At 42.7% G+C, this 20,897-nt stretch overlaps 4 protein-coding genes across 4 annotated transcripts; 2 read left to right on the forward strand and 2 right to left on the reverse strand.

The window, feature by feature from the left end:
• Window positions 1–31: 31 nt before the first annotated feature.
• On the reverse strand, window positions 32–8,895 carry mfn1a (mitofusin 1a; the record flags this gene model as incomplete). Its single annotated transcript, XM_067253364.1, has 18 exons — window positions 8,781–8,895; window positions 8,446–8,581; window positions 8,087–8,249; window positions 7,645–7,769; window positions 7,453–7,561; window positions 7,245–7,352; window positions 6,833–6,986; window positions 6,635–6,702; window positions 6,406–6,527; window positions 6,155–6,281; window positions 5,765–5,869; window positions 5,223–5,325; window positions 4,853–5,085; window positions 4,562–4,702; window positions 4,145–4,341; window positions 3,711–3,845; window positions 3,280–3,335; window positions 32–45 (listed from the first exon to the last, which is right to left on the reverse strand). Coding segments are annotated over exons 1-18 (2,211 nt in total), but the record flags the coding sequence as incomplete, so codon positions are not given.
• A 1,798-nt stretch (window positions 8,896–10,693) lies between these two features.
• si:ch1073-184j22.1 (erythroferrone) lies at window positions 10,694–16,578 on the forward strand. The gene is made up of 8 exons (XM_067253366.1): window positions 10,694–11,819; window positions 11,998–12,114; window positions 12,992–13,106; window positions 14,416–14,543; window positions 14,668–14,779; window positions 15,373–15,454; window positions 15,646–15,724; window positions 16,052–16,578. Exons 1-8 carry the CDS (start codon window positions 11,667–11,669, stop codon window positions 16,148–16,150), a joined length of 885 nt encoding a protein of 294 aa, XP_067109467.1. The 5' UTR covers window positions 10,694–11,666; the 3' UTR covers window positions 16,151–16,578.
• Window positions 16,579–16,709: 131 nt separating this feature from the next.
• On the reverse strand, window positions 16,710–18,892 carry si:ch1073-184j22.2 (dual specificity protein phosphatase 18). The gene is made up of 2 exons (XM_067253367.1): window positions 18,850–18,892; window positions 16,710–18,382 (listed from the first exon to the last, which is right to left on the reverse strand). Exon 2 carries the CDS (start codon window positions 18,375–18,377, stop codon window positions 17,775–17,777), a length of 603 nt encoding a protein of 200 aa, XP_067109468.1. The 5' UTR covers window positions 18,378–18,382; window positions 18,850–18,892; the 3' UTR covers window positions 16,710–17,774.
• Window positions 18,893–19,809: 917 nt separating this feature from the next.
• On the forward strand, window positions 19,810–20,791 carry sft2d3 (SFT2 domain containing 3). The gene has a single exon (XM_067253677.1). It carries the CDS (start codon window positions 19,846–19,848, stop codon window positions 20,518–20,520), a length of 675 nt encoding a protein of 224 aa, XP_067109778.1. The 5' UTR covers window positions 19,810–19,845; the 3' UTR covers window positions 20,521–20,791.
• The last annotated feature ends 106 nt before the right edge of the window (window positions 20,792–20,897 follow it).

Genomic DNA, 20,897 nt, shown 5'->3' on the forward strand with positions numbered 1-20,897 from the left:
ATGTGCCAGTAGTTAAGGGGTTGCCAGTTTGGCCAGTGGACGGGTTGCCAAACATGGCTGCAAATATGATGTCCTTTAACATGATGTCAAGAGAGTTTATTTTAGGAAGTGGATGGTGAATGGTTTGTTATAGAAAATAATAAAACAGATGGGCTGAATACTGGAGGTGAATGACACCCATGCTTTGGATGCTATCATGGTGGAAAATGAAATAACCGCAACAATATTTAGGAAATATAGACAACGTTACTAAATCTTTACAGTGACTGCAACCAACTCGCCGTATAATACCAAACAGCCATAGACTAAAAGCCGACTACATAACACACAAATCTCTTTTTTTCTTGCACTCTATGGGATTTCCTGTGTAAAGAGACAACATTTCAGTGAAGTGGAGTTTATAGTTTGGTCCTTTTGAAATGGGTTTTCACAACTGCAATGGGGAATTCCCAAGAAGCACATAACATTGACAAAAAAAATTGAGGAATTAAAAGCCATGCATGCCCAGCAATCACACTTTGTAATAAAGCCTTATACTAAATGAAACTGCATCAACTGCACAAGTCATAATCACTTACATAAAACAATATATTTGATGTTAGAGGCTACTGTGATTGTCACTATTCTGTTGCGTCTGTCCTTGCTATGCTATGTGTAGTGTCCCTCTTTCCCTGAATATTCCTATAGTATGAAGCTACTTCCTTGCCTGAGGTAAATAGGAGCCTGGATCAGGGAAAAAGGAATGCACTGTCACATCTGCCTCTGCATACACCACACACACACACACACACACACACACACACACACACACACACACGCACACACACACACACACCCACACACACACACACACGCACGCACGCACACACACACACACACACACACACACACACACACACACACACACACGCACGCACGCACACACACACTCACACCCACACACACACCATTCTTTCTTCCGGGCAGGAATCAGTCACTGTGATTGCCTAGTGTCTCTGTGTTCAGTAATCTCCTAGGAGATCAATCTCCCCTCTCTGTCCAGGTGGGTGCTGAGAGTCTCTCCCCCAGTCACAGATGATTTATCTCCCATGTCTGCAGGTGCACAGCCTGCCACTCGTACAACACTACTATAACCCCCCCCCCTCCCCTCCAGCCTAACCAATTTGAGGTTTGGTGTGTATATGACTGCCTGTGTGCATGTGTAAGGTGCTTAAATGTAACTGTGATTGCCGCCATTAATTAGTTTCCCTCAGCCCAAAGGTAATTACTACATCAGGAAGTACCCACATAAGGGACACATAATTCCTGATAAAAAAAATTCAGAAGCACCACACACACAGACAAAAACCACACACACACACCCTCTCGTCCATCTGTTTCACTAACATTGCCACATTAAATGCCTCTCGCCTTCGCCAGTCCCTTCCTGCTTCTTTGTTGTTGTAGCAATGCCTGAACTGGCTAAGTGTTACTGTACTTGAGTCAGGCTCTGATTACTGTAAGATAAGATCCCACCACAATCAGCCTGACCAAATGTATACCTACTTAAACATTGTTTCAAAAGTTAGAATTGTCATTAATACTGGACACTGTATTCAAAGTTTAGAAAAAAGAGACAGATTTGACTGTCACATCCTTGTAAAACGATGCAGAAGAAGAATCTAATTCTAATTTCCGCACCACACACATATCACATCTGTCTTTCCGAGATTTCCAAGCACCAGTTGTTAAATTCACAAACAAAGTAAAAGTTGTGTTTACTCAGCACACAGCATTGGTTTTGACTTTTTAGAACAGATTAGTAGAACATGATGGGGATAATTTGATGACTTAATTCATTATGAATTGCCATGGAATGTTTATTGACTATCTATCACTGATAAATAATTCACCCTATCCAAAGATTCAATCGTCGACATGTCACATGATGGGTTTTAGGCTAGTCTGTGTCAGCACAATGATCTCCTCTGCTATTAGAAGATTGTGGATTTTGGAACTATAGCGACTCAGGTGAATCATTTAGGTTCAGAATGCATGAGATTGGCTTATAGAATGTACTATGAAAATGTATGTAAATTCTCTATGTATGTAAAAAAACCTCTGTTAATGCACTGTGAACTGCACAGTTCATATGAAACTGTTGGACACAAACAGTATGATGTAATTATGACCTATTATAATGTAGAAACATATTTCTATAGCATGGCCAGCTGCACCATCAAGATCCATCTGAACCTTACAGCGCAAACACTGTATTAGCTACACACTGACTGCAACCATGTATTTTTGCAAAAATGGCAACCAGGTATTGCTGTACTGATATGCAACATTTTGTGTGTAAACAAACACTGTTCGATTATTATTTGTAAGCATGTTTTGTAGTTGTCTCTAAGCCCTGACCAATATCCATGCCTCTGTACAGCCTACTGTATTTCTGTAAAGATTAATGAATACAGGTTTATAGTCAATATTTAAATTTAATTATTACAGGTTTATAATCAATATTTGAATATTTTAGAAATTAAAGAATTGATACATAATTGAATTTGTATTTTGGTGTTCCTGAAGTTGGCCATAAAACACTATAAATATGTAATTGTTTTCAAGTCAACTACCAACCACTTTCAGTCCGCAGCCTTGCCAAAATATATAATTAGTTTAAAGACAGCACTAGGTGGCGCCAGAGCTCTGTAAAAGGCAGTGATACTTTATGTTCAAAACAAACTATTTGGCATAAAAAGACTGGTTATAACCGACTGATAAATTGACATAATATTCCATCTGGCATTATCCAATAGCTGTCTATCAAGGATGGTTCAATTGAGATTATTTTCTTAGTTTAATTAGAATGGATTTGGAATTAGCAAGTAACAGTTGGTTTCATTGATATTTTATTGCCTTCCATCTCATAAATCTCATAATTTGAATACAACTATTGAAGTTATCTCAACAGTCATATTTATTGCACTTTCCTTTATAAAATTGAAGAGGATAAGGGAAATAATCCAATCCAATTCAATTTTGAATGGTAAACTACATTATCTCTAAAATCCAACGACCATATATATTGCAATATTCCATGCACTTGACATAGCAGCATATAATGAAGCTTGATCAAACTGTCAACTTTTTTATCATTGTACTGTATCTTGTTCTATAGAGTGTGAATGTACACGAACAGTACGCTTACTGCCATCATCCAATTGTAAAAAAGAAAAAAGAAAAGAAGTCTATCCCTGTATGTTTGTTCATCAGTTGCTCATCTCCTCCCATGTCCTTGAAGATACTGGACAGAAAAGGCATCAAGCTTAGACTCCAGGTCTGTGGCTCTGTTTCTGTAGAAAACAATGGACAGGGTATAAACACTGAACTGATTTGATACAGTATCTCACTGCCTAAATCACAAGCATGGACACATCTAAGATTTATCCCCCCCAAAAATCTATTGGATACTACTACAACTATTGGATTTGCTATTTTCAATTGATCCGTTTGCCTATGGGTTGTAGGCTTAGAGCAGTTAATCACAGAACTTGCAGTCAATTTCCTAATTATTTAGGATTGTCACACATGGAGAAAAGTTTCAAACACAATGCCAGTATTAAAAGACACAACAGACTTTATATTTAAATAAAATAAAATTAATTAGAGGGCAACAGAGCATAGCAAAGCTTAGAGAGTCCTTTGAGATAAAAGGAGCCTTGTCAAACCTCAGAGCTTTGGAGCGTTGCTGGACCTTCTCCAGTCTCTGGATCCTGGAACTCAGGTGGCGGATTTGGCCCTCCAGCTCCACCTCACTCACATCAACTCGCTGACACAGACGAGCAAATGTTTCTGTCAACTCCCTGCCACATCCAAGAAGAGAGGTTAGAACTAAGGTGGGAAACAGTTGACAGAAAAGGGTCCATGGTGAGAGTCAGGCTAAATACTGTAGCTTTGTGTTGATGTTTTCTATTACTTTGATCCACATGCCTTTTGACAAAATGAAAAGGGTCAGTTATGTTGCTAACTAGTCGAAGACACACCTCTGATCTTTGATATCACAGACTTTGAAATCAAAAACAAGAGTTGTGTCTGCAGTACTAGTTGATTCCAGAAGAGAGCAGAAGAGCAGATAAATGTGGGTTCACCCCCCGTGACTCACTGATAAACCTGTTGGCTGCAGCCTCTGCTTGTCATGGGGACAATGGCCTTCAACCGCTGTGTGGCGTGCTCCACAAACTGCTGCTTGAGGACTCTCTCCCTGGAGGCGTTGGTCCATGTGAGCTTCTCATACAGGTAGAGCAGGCCGTAGAGCGACACGGACAGAGCGATCAGCCTCCAGCCAACTGAACGCCACACCTGCCGCACAGGGCAGGAGGAGACGACCTGTTAGCGTTAGCCATGATGCAGACGTGTCGGTGTTAGTAGTACTGTAGCTGTTAGCTGTCACAGCATACACGAGTCATTGTGAGCAAAAGGGTTGAAGTGAACTTAGCTTTAGTTACTTTAGCACACAATTCAACAATAATGGAACAAAACATGGCATATTGTGCAGTAACTGAGTGAAAAGTGTACACACCACTCCACCAATGACAAGCACAGTCATGGAGGCCCGGGAAGTTAGTGACACCAGACCAGTCGCCATGGAGAAGACCAGTTCATTTCCTGGGTTATTCTCCCTCTGAGTCTGAAGGCTGAGTGGACTAGAGGAGGAGGCAGTCTGAAGATGGAAACAATGTGTGTGACAACACATAGCATTACTTAGTTAGCCCAAATACAGTGTGCATTCATTTTCACCTTAATAAAGGTGAACAGATAATAAACAGAGGAAATGAATCAAGAAACTTTATTGATCACATCCTGTGCTAACCTGTAAGCCTAATCTCTGCTCCATGCCTGTCAAGGCTTGTTTGGCACCAGAGGGACCGATGAATCGGCTGACCAATGCTGTCCAGCCAAGAGAGAACTTGAACTCTATGTTCCCCTGGAAGTCTGTGCAGAGGGCAGCGAGACTGAGGTCATAGTTCAGGTCAAACTTCCGGCTAGGTAAGTGGATATGCAGCTGCTCCTGCACAACAGGGGGCAGCAATGGTCGAATACTCTCTGTGTAGAGGGACGGAAAGTAACACAGAGTACATGGCGTGACTGATCACAGCAGTTGAAATCAAGTTCATAGGAGATAAAACCATATAAAGACAAGTGATACAAATGAATAATGGACGAATGGCCTAAATAATAACCAATCATGTTTGTCTGGGAAGACTGCACGCTGCCAATGATCCCCTTAGAACAACGATAGCCCAAAGAACTGTTCATCCTGTCCTCCACATGGACAATCAGCTTCTGCAGAGGAAATCGTGAAAGGAGAGGAGTAAGATGAGGAGAGTGGGCAGATGATTACTAGTTGATACAGTGACACCGGGATGCTGTAAACGTGTATGCTACAGACAACAGGCAAGTTTCATTCTTCACAAATGTGAACTGAGAACATATACAAACACACACACACAGAGTCACCCACACGGTACAGTAAACTGCAATACTTTAAGAGGCTTTCTCTTTAATCCTGTTCAAGGCAGTGGATGCACTACCCCGCTGTGTGTATATACGTGCATGTGAGGGTGAATGCTTGTGTATGTGTTTGAACCAGTGTGTGTTTGCATGTGGCGGTGAGGTTAAACGTCAGGATGAAGCAGATGCAGCATAGAAAAGAGTGAAGGGTCAAAGAGGCTTTAATGTTGGTCAGTCAGGAGAATGACGTTTGATCTATAGGGGAACTTACTGCTTTGTAAGCTGTTAATGTGTTTGGCGTTGGGTTAAAATCTGTGCTGAACTCATCAACCAGCGAGGGAAGGCAGCTGATCTGCTCTGCAATGGCTCTCGCAACCTGAAGAAAAAATCCTTTTGTGATCATGAATCAGCTCACCCTGGTAGTGATTACACTGAACTGTTTTATCAACATACAGTATTTGGCATTTAGCACCCTCTAAGCTTTACTTGTAATGGTATACATGCAACATACCTAAGACACTTATTATTGAGGTTCAACCTGCTTTAATTGACGTTGGGAAAAATATGTTTCCACCATAACCATGTAACCAGATTGCCTGCCATTATCAATTTGTCCCCCAACCTGTAAAGATAATTAGATTGGTGTCCCAGTGTCCCTTACCTTGGCAGCCACTTCTTCTGTGAGAGCCTTGATCCCCTCTTTGATGTTTTCAGTTAGACGGTTAAGCTGGCCGCGGACAAACTCCAACCGGTCCCTCTGCTCCTCTCTCTCTTCCAGAGAATAGATCCTGACCGCCATCAACAAAATACAGAGCTTCCCTTGACATCCTTGTTCAATCTAAAGGCCAAATATGTGATTTTGAGTTGGTCGCTCCACGGGTGTACAGTAAGACGGGACATGGAGATACTGACTTCCTTTCAGCTGAGGTGATGTTGATGGAGTCCATGACAGCTTTGACCGCCTCGATGATTTGCCAGGCTCTAACCGTGTGCTGCTCAAACTTGGTTTTGACTGCAGACTGGGAGATGAACTCCTGTGAATCGAATGTAGTATGTAGTAAAGCTACATTCGTAAAGCGCAACAAAACTGAATGGACCACATTATGCCTCAATAACGGGCCGCTTGAGACCGTTTACTTGCCTCAAATGTCCTCTCGAACCTCTGAAACTCGCTGAGTCTCTCATTGAAACCTTCTGCCAGAGCACCACCTACGATGTCAGGAATATGTCAACTGTATGGATGCCCCTCTCACTGCGGTCCCTTACAAATAATATGAACAACTCTGCTACCACCTCCACGCCCCCTCATCCCATGCCTCTGGTCCCTCACCTGGCTCACCTGTCTCGGGCATGCCTTGGGCCCGGTGCATCCTGGAGCTCAGAACCTCTTTAGCCGACACGAAGAAGATCCTCCCTGGGGCCTCCTCCGGACTGACCACCCTCAGCTCCTCCGACAGGAAGTTCACACAGCGGTCTGTGTGCTGCTTACGCACCTGCAGGGGTCATCACCAGGTCATGCATGCACTGCCACAGGAGCAGCATGATATCTCTAAAGACCACCGTTGATAAAGTTGTGGAAGATTTTTCCACAAGGTTTGCCGTATTGGTTTGGTATTAGTCTGAGACGTCTAAAGCTGGTCCAACTCAAGTCTCTCTGCCTCTTGCATTCCATCAATCACCAGCATGATAAGCCCCATTTAGCAGGAGTCATATCCAGACCCTTAATGGGGTTGTGTCAGTCTCTGACTCACTTCATCGATGTACTCAGGTTCTGACACAGAGGCGTCCCAGCGGTTGTGCAGAATGAAGATGTTTGGTTTAGATATCCGCTCGCTCACTTTGTGGAAAAACAGTTTTTCCTGTAGAGAGTAGAAGACATCAAGCAGCTTAAACATAAGGATATGGAACAGGAGGAACGGCAACGGTTGAGATTGTAAACAGTTTAGAGTGTTTTCTTACTGTGTTCATCAGTGTGGACTCTGCATTGCCAACCAGTACAAAGACATCAGCATCCAAACAGAACTTATCGATCCAGGTGTCCACTTCTGAAGTTACATCCGTCCCCGGGCTGTTGTTAAACAACTTCAATTGTTGTCTGTCAAATTAGCATGTTTGTTTGTGTATAGTGTATGTGACTGTGCTTCACAGTACCTGTCCATGAGAACTAAGTCGTCCCTCAGCAGGGCACACCTGGACTTAGGCCAGAACACCTTCACCAGACATCCTGAGTCTAGCATGGCCTCCATATGCAGGGCATGTGCCAGCTGGTTCACTGTCTGCAGCAGTGGTATTAGTTCAGTAGCAGGGTAGAGAAGGGAGAGGGTATGGGGGAGGTGCAATACACTCAATAGGCACGATGAAAATGTGATGCTTGTATTGCAAAGGAGTATTTAAACAGGGTTGCTTTGCTCTGAACAACAATGTGGCAGCAAATGACTGTAAAGTTTTGTAGTCATCGATGAAGACAAATACCCTAGCCAGCGGTTCCTTTCATAAACATATCATCTGTATGAAAAAACACCATCTGTGTCACAGAGAATGCTTCAATAAATGACACACGAACAGTATAGAACCTACTAGTTTGACCCCTGACCTTGATACTCTTCCTGTCCTCTGACCCCTCGATGGTGAGGTAGGCCTCGTCTCCGTCGGTGCCCTCCACCCGCAAGAAACAGTTGGTGGTGTGGCCAATGCCGCTGGGCAGCACCCGGTCCCTCAGCATGGCGTTGATAACTGTGCTCTTCCCGTTGCTTGTCCTGCAATTTGATAACGGTGGAAAAACCTCTCTTGTCAAATGACCTGATTTTAATAGACATCTTTTTTTCCTGAGAACTCCTCTCAAAAGTGGTTGCTCAAGCCAGATGGGAAATTAAAACAGAAGGTCACTCCACCAAATCAACGAAGCAATTAATTGGGCCAAACGCTTTTTAACCGCCGAACCTTTCTACTCGCCTGCCGAAAAAGGACACTTTCATGTGCCTGCGAGCCAGGACCTCACGGATGACGGCCAGTTTTTTGGCGCAGGACTGAACCTCAAGGCACTGCTCCTCCAAGGCAACCTGCTCCAGGTCTGGACTACGCCACGTTGCTGCCATTGGAAATGGAGATCAAACACATGAATGGAGACGTGCGCATGCACATGCTGCTGAACATGAGGACTTTAACAAGAGCCATCCCACAGCAGGTCAGGAGCATGTCAAGAATCCTTTGATCACCTTGCGGACCAGATGAATACCCAATGAACGTTAGCGCACATATTTATAGGCAGCTGTCATGGATTTTCTTACCTTCCACAAACTCTGATCCTTCTTTAACATACTCCAGCAGCAGATCAAACACAGCGTTGATTGTCCTTTTTGCCACCACAAAATGCCTAAGTGGTGAAGGGTCTCCTTGGTCCATTTCAACTATCTGACACACACACGCAAACGAAACATACCTCTATTGTAAACTATCACTTACCTCAAGTAGTTATTTGGAGTCAATCACATTTTTATTTACACCTACCGTGCCTCTAAGTCTTCAAACTTGCTACTCTTTTTACATGATGATGGCACAGGGTTGAAAACAAGTATTCCTGCGGTCCGATCCACACTTCACTGGGCCAAGGAATTTCTATTCTTAGCTACCATGTTTAGCTACCTTTAAGCTACATCTTCTTTTTTTAATAAGTGCTGTGTCACCACTTATTGTCTCCTCTAAGTCCTGAAGCTACCTTGCATCTGTGTACAATACCAGATCTTGAAGGCGCGGTGGAATTATGCAGGCTGACCAGCTGTGTTTGTGTGTCTTTTGTGTGTGTCCACAGACATCTCTGTCCGCAGTGCATGTGAAGGTAGAGTCAGGAAGCTCCAATCCTCTTATCCAGGACTTAGAGCACTGCAACAGGTGATTCAGTCTGGGGTCCACCTCCAGCCATCACGTGCATCAACCATGTTGTGTATGGCTGTTTTTCTATGTACTACTGTAAATCTAATACATGCATGCACTCACTTGTACAGGAAATGTTCAAAGACAATATTATAGCAAGCTTAACTTTCATTCATCTGGTTGTTGATATGGATGAAGGAGGAGCTGTCACATGACACATGAACTTCAATGTACTATTTATTCAAATGTATTTTAAAAGCAGGTTAAAAGTCTGCTTCACACAAGTTTGTTGTAGGATTTAATCTCACAAAGGTACACTGAGAAGTACTTTGCCTCGCTGACTGGTTAACACAGTACAAATAAATTATTTGTCCACTAGAAGGTGCTAGTGGTAAATTATAATCTGTAAAATGGGACATTTAACATTGGTGCTACAGGCTTTGAAACAAGCATTTATGACACCTTTACGAAACCACTCATAACACTTTCATGAATTTTGATGTACCACGGATAACAGGAGTTATGCACTAATATTTTGACAGGTAATTTAATTTTACTTCCCTTTAAATTATTTAAAGTGGTTTTCAAAGAAGTGTTCAAACTGTGTTGAATTGTTGGCATGGAAGGGCTGAAGTTTAAATCTTACTACAATTAGAGAGGTAACATTGGATTTTATTTATTAAATGAGATCATGTGTGATGTAGAAATGTGGTGTCCCCTATCACCATGATCCTTTGAGCGGGGAGTGAACTACCATTACATTTTTACCCAACTTCTAAATAATGTTTCATCATTAGGTGAGTTACATCACACATACACCAACTTAGCTGACAAATGTCATCATCTTTGTACAACGTCAGACCCCTCCCATTTCCTTATCTCTAATGTGAGAGACACTTTTCCCCCTTCCCTCTCTTTTCTTGTCAAACTATTACCAGCTGACCTAACCTAATGTATAACTGTATTTAGACTTAGTCCTTATTATGTCTTCTTTTGGCATGATGGGGAATGGTCACCCTATTGGTGCTAGGACCCTGGAGAAAACCCCTGCAAGGGTCAGGCTTGCAAAACAGTGGACAAAAAAGGCTAACAGCAAAGAAAAAGTAGAAATCAGAGGAAGGCTGAAAGAGAGAGAGAGAGACATTCATGACACAAGAGAGATACAGAGACAGGGGGATGCCGGGCAGACAGAGGGAACAAGACTGTGGATGGATGGAGCGACGGTTGAGAGGCAGATACAGGGAAGGAGGAGCCAACCAAGAAGGGGGGGATGAAGGAGGAGTCTTGAAAGAGTGGAGATAAAAAGGACCAAGAGATTGAGAGCTGAGGAAAGACACAGAGAGAGAGAATAAGTGAGAGAGAGAGAGAAAAAAAAAAGAGAAAAAGAGAAAGAGAGAGGAGCAGCTCTGCAAACAGAACCAGTCAAAACATACTTGCATCATTGGACCAGCCTGCTGGGACACAGGAATATGGATTGATGTGAAAACAAACAGGAGTTCTGTTTTGGAATAGGACACTCTTCTTTAACCAGCAATCAAAGACACTACAACTGTGTGAAGAATTGAGAAAGACAGACAGATCAAGGTGGTAAGAGAGAGAGAAAAAAAGAAAGACAAGAGAAAAAGGGGAGAGACAGAAAGGGAGAAAGAGAGAGGAGAGCAACATGGAGAAAGCAGGTCAGTAAAGAGAGAAAAGGAAAAATCTGTTTCACAGACAAGGGTGAAAAAAGGAATACTCTTTCTACCACCCACAGTGCCTATACCACACACAGACGGAATTTGTCATGCACACACATTCTCATGTAGAGACACTATCTGTGCCACACACACAGTATTTATGTCTTGCATGGTGACCAAAACACACACACACACACTCATAAACAAAGTTTCTCACACACATTTGAGTAACGTATACAGGGCGTTGAGTATTTGACATGATGCCATTCAAACATATCATTTTAGCTTGGAAGACACTTTGAGATGCACTCTTTAGAATGCACTGGCAATCCTCAGCAGTGACACCGAGACTGAGAGACATATAACAACACAGAGGGAACACAAGAGAGACCGCAGCAAAAGAACAACTGGAAAACAATCGTCCTGCGGATATACAATCATCCAAACCAGAGAACAGCACTCTGGAAAAAGGACAACTGTTGAAGAGTGTCTCTTGGACCCCCTATTATCGAACCATCCACTGAGCTAAACTATTGTGGATCACATCCCATGATGGGCTCCCTCAAGGCCTGTTGAGAAGCTGAAGAGCGGATCTTCTTGAAGGAGCACCACCAGGCCCGACCAGACATGCTGCCTCCTTCAGCCCAGGGCAGTGGTGCCCTGTGTGGGCCACAAAGGCTGCTCATGCTGTCCCTTATTCTGGGACTGCTGGTGACTGTTTGTGCTACACAGAGTGATGAGAGCCAGGGGGAGAATAACACTGCCAGTACAGAGAGCCCGGTAACTATACAGCCTGAATACCATATGCAATTACTTCACCATTATTCACGCACATAGCACTAATAATCCACAACGCTCACACTATTGCTGATGAATTGTGTTCAATAGGTCAAAATAGACTTAACCTGGTCTTTTTTTAGGATCAACCTGTTTATTCAACTTTCCTCTGGCCTTCCAGGAGACAGTGTCCTCAGATCTGGACATAGTGAGTCCTCGTAACTCCTGGCTGGTCTTCAGACGGAACTCCAACAAAGGGGAGAACAGGAAGACCAAGCCCCCTAAGAGAGCATCAAAGGTGAGCAGGTTCATGGCCTACCCAGGTTATAGACCAGAGCAATGAGGATATCCCATTTAAGCAGAAGAAGAGAGTGCTAACTATGCTATACTGCTTGCACGTGCACTGTAGGTACATTGACACAGTAAGGAAGGAAGGCTGACAAGCTAGCATAATCCGATATTACAAACAACAGAAGTTAGGATTATCTTGCTCTTAAGTGCTACTCCTTTCAATTTAATGATTAGGAGCCTTGCCGTTGAAGAGACAGGACCAGATATCTTTCTTACTTTTAAAGGAAACTATGTAGTTTAACTTACAGTCCTGGTGCACCCAACTCATTTTTACTGTCTGAGGTTTTTCATCAAGTAAAGGTACAAAGCTCATATATTAAAACATATTTTCAGGTTACAATTTTACTGTATTGTTCTAGAAACATCAGCTGTTAATCATCGACTGTTCCCAGAATTCTTTACACAGTTTCCCCAGCAAAGCTTACAGTGGGAGTGGTTAGGCTACTGAGTTTACAGTAAGACGCCCACACAGGAAAATGTGATTTTTCCCTCAAGGTATACAATCACCTCTCTAATTCTCTAAGGTTTGGGGCGTTTTTGGGCCAGGGTGGCAATAAAAAATTAAAATAAATTCTTATTGCAGTTGGGGTGCTTGCTACTTGTCATTGATATAGGCAAAGTCATGGGTTTCATATGGATTTACAAACATTAAATCAGCAATTACTGTAATTTAACCCTGACTACCAAATCACTGTGAGCCTGTATGTCTAACTGCTTCACAACACCTTTGAACGTCAGGCATCACTGCGGCTCCTTAGACAGAATTGACTTGCCTCATATTGTATTGCTCAAATAGTTGAATTAGCGTGATTTTGTCTTTGTAGCATGGTCTGCCGGGGCCTCCTGGGCCCCCTGGTCCCCAGGGCCCCCCCGGGCCCCCGGCCCCCCTGCTGCCACAACAGGAAGAGCTCATGCAGGAGTTTCAGCTGCGACTAAGAGGTAAAGCATCACTGACTAATAACATGCTCTGCATCCTAACCAATTGCAAGAAGAAATGTTGTAATAAAAGACAAGAGAGTAAAACCTTTCATCAGTGTAATCATTTGACATTGATTGACTTGGCAAAAGGGTTTTGAAAAAGTTCTTTGTGAGTCAATTGATGGCCAAATCATCTTCCACATTAGATTTTTGGGGCGAACCAAAATGTACGAAGTCAAGTTGTAAGATAGTGGAAATGCTAGTTTGTTGATATCCAACTCCAAATACTTGCATAGTGATTGTTTCTCAAAATGTACCTAATCCTATGACATATTCCTCACAATATACATCATATTAAACACACATCACATACTGGATTTGAAGTATGAGGTTAATTATTCTGTATATTTCCACACATAGTTTATAAACAGTTTAAATGTAATGAAAATATACATAAGCTTCTGTATATATACTGTATTTACATATTGATACGATATGGATGTATGTATGTATTCAGTTTATGTATGTCTCTGAGAATCAGAACAAAAGTATCAAGGGTGTGTATGTATCTTGTCTGCTTTGTTTGGGGTGTCTTTCTCATTTGTTGGGGAGGCTGCTTGTCTGATTGTGGGCTGGTCTGATCCCTTAATAGCGGTAATTTTCCGGAACGTGGATGTGACTTGGCTCAGTTGTAGAATTCCTCAGATTCCTTCAACTCGCTAGTGTGTCTATGCTACCTTGAGTCTGTTTGTGTGTGAGTGTAGCATTAGTGTGCAAATGCATTTATATTTGCTGAAGCTTCTATGATTCTGAGAGGTGTGTTTGTGTGTGTTTATCTGTGTATGTAGGAAAAAGAGGGTGACTAAGTAAGTGTGTAATTGAGTGTGTCTCTGTGTGTGTGTGTGTGTGTATGTAGAGTAAGTGTGTGTGTGTGAGAGAGAGAGCGCGCGCAAGAGAGAGAGAGTGTGTGTGGAATGAGTGTTGGCTGGCAGCCATGTGAGCAGACACAGGTCTGTTTGTGCTCTCTGCAAGCTGCAGGCTGTTCTGACAGAAATCTAAAACATAAAGACTCTTATTCACACAGCCAAGCCGGGTGGCGCCACACACACGCACTCACACACACACACACACACTCACTCAGAGACTAAACCACACACTCAGACACTATCCACCAAACTAAAACATACTCTCACACACTCAAATGGACATACCTGCGCAGTATGCACAGACCAAATCTTCTAAGTTACTCACACATTCACACGAAACAAAAACAAAAATTACTACAAATATTACATTTGTCCTTTTCCTCTGAAATTTTCCTCTGTCCTAGACATGGCAGGGGGTCCCTGTCTACTGTGTGATCGAACCCCCCGCGTGGCCACAGCCTTTCACTGCCGCCTCCAGCACCCTCTCACTGTGCCCAGGCGCAGCCTGCTGGAACTGCAGCCCTTCAACTATGTGAGCAAACCCAACACACACACACACGTAGACATCTGCACAAAGACAACTAACATGTAAGATACAACAACAGTTTGTCTGACCCCGTGATCTTGTTCTGTTCCTCCACATGCGACCCCTCCAGCCCTCTGATTCTGAGCAGAGTCTTCAGAGGGGCCAGGGGTTTAACGCCAGCACCGGCCGCTACACCGCTGCCGTCTCTGGCTTCTACCAACTCACTGCCAGCCTCCTTATAGGTGACAACACATGGCTGACATGTTGGTGGTCGATGAGCACACATACATGAAATGTCATTAGTTGGTTTGTTAAAACAGGAACGAAGGACAAGGGAGAAGAGAGTACTGAGGATTGTGCCAATGGTGGCGTTTAAAGCATATTGTTAGGTTATAAGAAGAACTGCATTGGTTGTCCATTTGCCATTTTGCCTTCTCGCTCATCTTAGTGTGAGAGTTTTGGTTGCAGCTCACAGGGAGGTATGGTTGAATTAAGGTTGTAGCTAGAAAAAAAACAGTTTGGACATTTGGGTGTGTCAATGGCCTGGACCAATCAGAAAAGGCCAATGCACTGCCCAGACCAATCACAGTTAGATGGTATGGTGAGATAAACCAGTTCTGTGGAATAGGGGTGGAACAGGGGTGGGGTTTTTTCCTCAGAATGTCCACCCAAAGAAAACCATCAAGTGTGAGCCTCACCCTTACCATTATTATGGCAGTAATGTAGTCACAGACTCACCATTATTGTGGCAGTAATGTAGCCACACACTGACCAAAAAGGACAAGAGCTTAAGCAGTTTAACCATTCAGATTTGTTTCAAATGTGTTTTTATCAGAGCCCAATGAGCGGTCACACGCCAGAATGAGAGATAGTGTGAAGGCATCCATCTGCATTGAATCCCTCTGTCAAAGCAATGTGTGAGTATTGAACAATAACACACACATACACACATGTCAAACTGACATGCCCACACAATCATTATGTTATTAGTAAAAACACACTTTCCCAAAGCAAAAACAAAGATTAACATTCTATAAAATACCATGCCAAAGTCACATATCTAAGTTAAGTCGCTGCTAGTTGTGTCATGCCTGTCTGAATGTTCCAGGTCTTTAGAGGCAGTCACAGGGGTGGGTACTACTGGAGGAATTTTCAGCATCTTGCTGACAGGAACCCTGTACCTGCAGGTAACAATATAACCAAACACACACACACACACACACACACACACACACATACTGGCACCCAGGCTCATCCGCACGCATGCATGCAGTCTTATAAGTCATGTTATGTGTCTAGCCATCCATTGTCTGATGTAAACTGATATCATACTCATATCAACACTCAACCTACAGATAAAGGCAAATATTTATAATTAAGGGCTATTACCTGTAGCCAGAGCTGATATCAACACTCAGAGTGATTGATGGTCTTAAGGACTGCTCTTGGTGACAGGAGAGATAGTAGAACGATGAGTGAACGATTGTCATTAACCCTCAGCGTGCTGCTTTCAGGCGGGGGAGTACGTGTCCATTTTCGTCGACAACGGAACCGGCTCTGCCCTCACGGTCCGCCAAGACACGCTGTTCTCTGGGATACTTCTGGGAGTTTAGCGTTACCAAGACGATCAGCATGCATGCACATGTTCACACTGCAATCAACAAATACATAGAGCGAGGCACTTATAGGAACAATATGTAAGGTTTGAAACACACATGCATACCGAGTGTGCACCTCTCAATCCCACAGAAAAGTAATAAACTGGCAACGCTGAGTGGGAAGAGTGCATTGACAAATACCGTATCAGAGGAAGATAAGCATGCACTTCACTTATCTATCAACATGTTCAGGGCAACATTCATTCAGTCATCCAACAAACAACAGCATCTACCCTAACCATATAATGCCCATATAGTTGTATTTTTCTAGTGCTACTTTCAGGTTCTTTTCAACATGCTATACAGTATATAAGTGTCATAATATTTATTCATTTATGGTTGTGATAAAAAAGTTGAGGATATATTTTGCTTTAAATAAAAATATTATATTGATTCTGGTCATCTGGTCATTGTTTCTCCAGTGTACTTAGTTCATTTTGTCATAAAGTTTTAATTTATATAAATGAAGCTATATTATCTCTATATCAAACAGTCAGTTCATGAATTATGACAGTTAAAATAAAACCTTTTAATAAATGTTTATTTGAATAGATACAAAAAAAAACATCTTTAAAAGTGAAACTTAAAGCATAGACACAATGTACAGCTGTCGTTGCAGTGGGACTCACTCAATCTGTGGACTAACGCACACACAGACACACACAAAGTACGATGAATACGATGGATTTGGTTGAGATCATTCTCGTAAAGTGGCGCCTCATGCTTGGCAAAGAGCCACACACACACTATACCTTCCAAGGATATTTCTTATGTCTGGTTCGCAGAAAGTCTGCCTTACCGTACAAGGCGTGCTAGCTGTCAAGCAATGTGCCGAAAGAAAAATGAGCACCTCATAATGGTAGGAGTACTTACTCCATGATGGGCTTGCTGAAAGCAATGTCTCACTATAATCAGACATGGAGACATATGCTATGAAAACACACAAACGCACACACACACACACACACACACACAATTATAGATTTTGTACACATTGTACTGAATCAATGTGAATTTGTTTTAGCAGTAAGGAGATGGAGGAATGAGGGCAAAAGTTTACAAATTCATCATCAGAACATTTGGGGTGCTTGATGGAGTAAGACTGTATATAAGTAGCCAATTAAACTCATGATAATTCACTTGTTGATATTGTTCATTCATCCATTCCTAAGTTAATTGACACGAAAGTCTGTTTTTGTTTTCCATAAATCCAGTAACCAAAACATCGTCCACATTTTGGTCATATTGCCCCCTACAGCTTGCTAAACGTACTGTCATCAAGAATAAAAATCTACTCAATTCTTATGTCAACTTTATGTAGTCCATTGGTCAAATAATGTGTTAGATTAAAGCAGTTGGACTGAAACAAAAATTTAAACATCTATCTCATACTTATTGCTTATGTGTTTGAACTACATAACACTTTAATAAGCTAAAGCATGGTCTCTCAGGCAATACTCCTAGGTTATACAGGTGCCTTGACAATACATTGTTATATTACCATCAAAACCTGAGCATTGTTGTAATACTCAACCTAGATAAAAAAAACTGTAATTACATGTGTGGTAAACATCTTCAGTCAAATCCTTGAGCGTCTCATTCCCTTTTTTGTTCTCTGTGGCAAAAGTGGTGTCCTGGGCAACAGTGGTGTCCTAGGCAACAGTGGTGACCTGGGTACGGCAGCCAGCCGTGACAAAGGCGCCCGTGGTGGCAGGGGAGACTGTGGTTCCATCGCAGGTGCTACTTTGACTGTGTTTTTCCCATAGAGTCTCCTCTCGTACTGCAACAGCTGGTCCCAAAAGCCTGCGTTGAGCCTGACATACGGCCTACTCCTCTGAACCCAGGAGTGGGCCTGGCTGAGGGTCGTACCCCTGTAACGCATTAGATAGGCCATGACCAGAGCAGGAGAGCGGCTCATGCCCGCTGCGCAGTGCACGAGGGTGCCCCCTGCGCGGTTGCTGTGGATACGCTCTGCCACCCGTTCGAAGTGGTCACCCAGGCGGGCGCTGGGCAGGTCGGAGACAGGAACGCGAACACATTCAACGCCCGGGTAGATGGGGCAAGCATGGTTGAGGGTGGCGTTGACAATGAGGGTTATGCCCTTGCGAGACACAAGTGCCTGGTTGAGGGGGGCATCAGCTCCACTCAGGAAGAGGGTAGGGGTGATCTGTGACATCGACATTTGGGCTGCCAGACACAAGACAGTATGGAGATGTGATGACAGAATAGGTATTCTCCTCTACTTTACTATGTATGTCATTATATCAGATAACACAAGCAGAAATTGATTTAATAAAAGGTTTTAGTTTCATTCAAAGATTTTTTGCTGACTTTTTGTTTGACTTTTGAAGTTGTGTCGCTAGAAGTTACATTTACATTTATTTGGCATTACACAAGATAGCCTATCATTTAGTTAGCCTCAATCAACTATAGAGTCATTTGGCTATTAAATGTCAACACATAGTTTGTTGTTTAGTGATAATAAGCAGTTAAATAAACAAACTTCTAGCTTTGTGTGTAAGGTTTGTGTAAACATTGTAAATGTAAGGACGTTGAGTGCATAATATGATGTTTGCATGTTTGGATTTGACGGTAAAATGTGTAAATGTGTCTTATCCGGTCCCTATGTGTGAGTGTGTGTTTGTATGTCTTACCTGGTCCCTCTAGTATGATCCCTATAAGAGTAGGTCTTTCTGTGACTGCTCGTGGACCAAGAGCCCTAGTGCTGCACACATATACACATACTGTACCCTAAAAAGGCTCTGGGTCAGGTGGCCAATGGAGACACAGAATAAATTTAGACCACCTAAGCAGCTGGGGTTCTCTTCCTGAAAACCTACACACGTGCCCCTGTGCCCTTTACCCCACCCCAATATCTAGGGCAGTACATCTTCACTAATAAGATTGCTACATAGGCCTACAGCCAATTGTAATAGTGGCAGTTAATCACAACATGATATTACCAGTCTAACTTCTACGTTAAAATATTAAAATTAAACACTTGAAAAGAGTAATTATAGGCTATGTATTGCGTGGAATTACACAAGATTTCCCCTGTGGTATCACTGGAGACAAAGGCCAAAGGCCAAGGTCTTTTTGGACTTAATTTGTGTACTTTTATTGATCTTTGTGTGTGATGTATGGATTAATGTAAGGACGCTAATTTTCTACTTGGGAAATTGGTTCCCGCAGCTGATTCTGGGTGTAATTTTCTTTATTATGCAAAAGCAAAATAGGATGTCATCAGACTGCGTTTCAACTGATAGTCGCGAAATGTGATGCAATTCTGTACAACAACTTCCTGTTCGCGTTGCTTCCAGAGTAACGTAACATCTTTTCCGGTTTTGAGGATTTGTCTACAGAATAAGAGCATGGCCTGAGATTTACCTTACATTTAAAAATGTATTCATTCAACAGACGCATTTATCTAAAGTAACGTCAAAACAGTGCATGAAAAGTACAGTAGAAGATCGATGATCAGAAACAGCTCAACGTTTGACATTTTAATAATATAAAGAGGTTTGTCTCGTGACTTCTATTTTGAAAACATTCGGAAATGTGAACTCCTTACTGAAGTTAGCTTCACACTGCTTATTTGTATCAACATAGAGCAAGGGATTTGTCAACAATCGGAAGTAGATATAGAGGTAATGGCAGAATTAAATCGACAACTTCAAGAGTACTTGGCACAATCCAAAGGGGGTGCCAAGACGATATCTCAGTCCAGCTCAAGTACCTCCATAGACATAGATGACCCTGCATCAGTTCCCGGGAGCTGGTTCGGTAACTGGTCAAGTCCATTTTCTGGTTCCAGCAGCAGGTTGAGCTCATCGGGCCAAGGATCGAGCACCGGCTTTTCCTGGCCATGGTCTACTGAGCCGGACCCATGCCTGCCCGGAATGAGTCGCTCACAACGACTGGTAGCGTTTGGGACCTGCATTACTTTCTCTGCCATTTGCTTTGGACTTTCCGCCCTTTACGCACCGTTGCTATTATTGTATGCTCGCAAATTTGCACTACTTTGGTCTCTAGGTTCCCTTTTCGCGTTAATGGGAGCGGCGATACTGAAAGGACCGAGTAAGCTCATTGGAACTCCGACTCCTGGCGCAGCGGTATATTTGTGTTCACTTGGCGGAACCCTATACGCGGCCCTAAGCCTTCACAGCACTGTGCTCACCGCACTTGGAGCTATAATCCAGATTGCTGTCATCGCTGGGTACGTCGTTTCTTTGTTGCCTGGCGGCAGTGCAGGTATACGGTTCATGGGAGGGATGGCAGCGTCAGCAATCAAACGGACTGTCACTGGTAAAACAATGCCTATTTGATCATAGAAATGTTGACACGCTGTCAAACAGACCAATGATTCACAATGAACTTTGTTTAGTTTGCTGCAGTGATAAGGGCTGAGCAGTGTGCGCTGTTAGGATGGACAGTCCAAAGAAACATTCCTGCTGGCTACATTCTAAGATTGGATGGGAATTTCCTATGGACAAACAACTCAGATACAATTTGAGAATAAACACTTAAATGGAAGACTCGGCAACCCATTGTATATGTTGTAATTTTGACTAATAAAATGTACCTTGGTACAATGTAACCTTTTTTTGGTTCCAGTCGATCGATAGTTAATCTCACCAGCTATGTGATTTTTCGGAAGCCTGACCTGTTGCCCCCAAATGTCTGTAGCTGGGCACTAATGCTG

This window comes from Osmerus mordax, chromosome 16 (assembly GCF_038355195.1).
Source record: "Osmerus mordax isolate fOsmMor3 chromosome 16, fOsmMor3.pri, whole genome shotgun sequence".
Lineage (NCBI taxonomy): Eukaryota > Metazoa > Chordata > Actinopteri > Osmeriformes > Osmeridae > Osmerus > Osmerus mordax.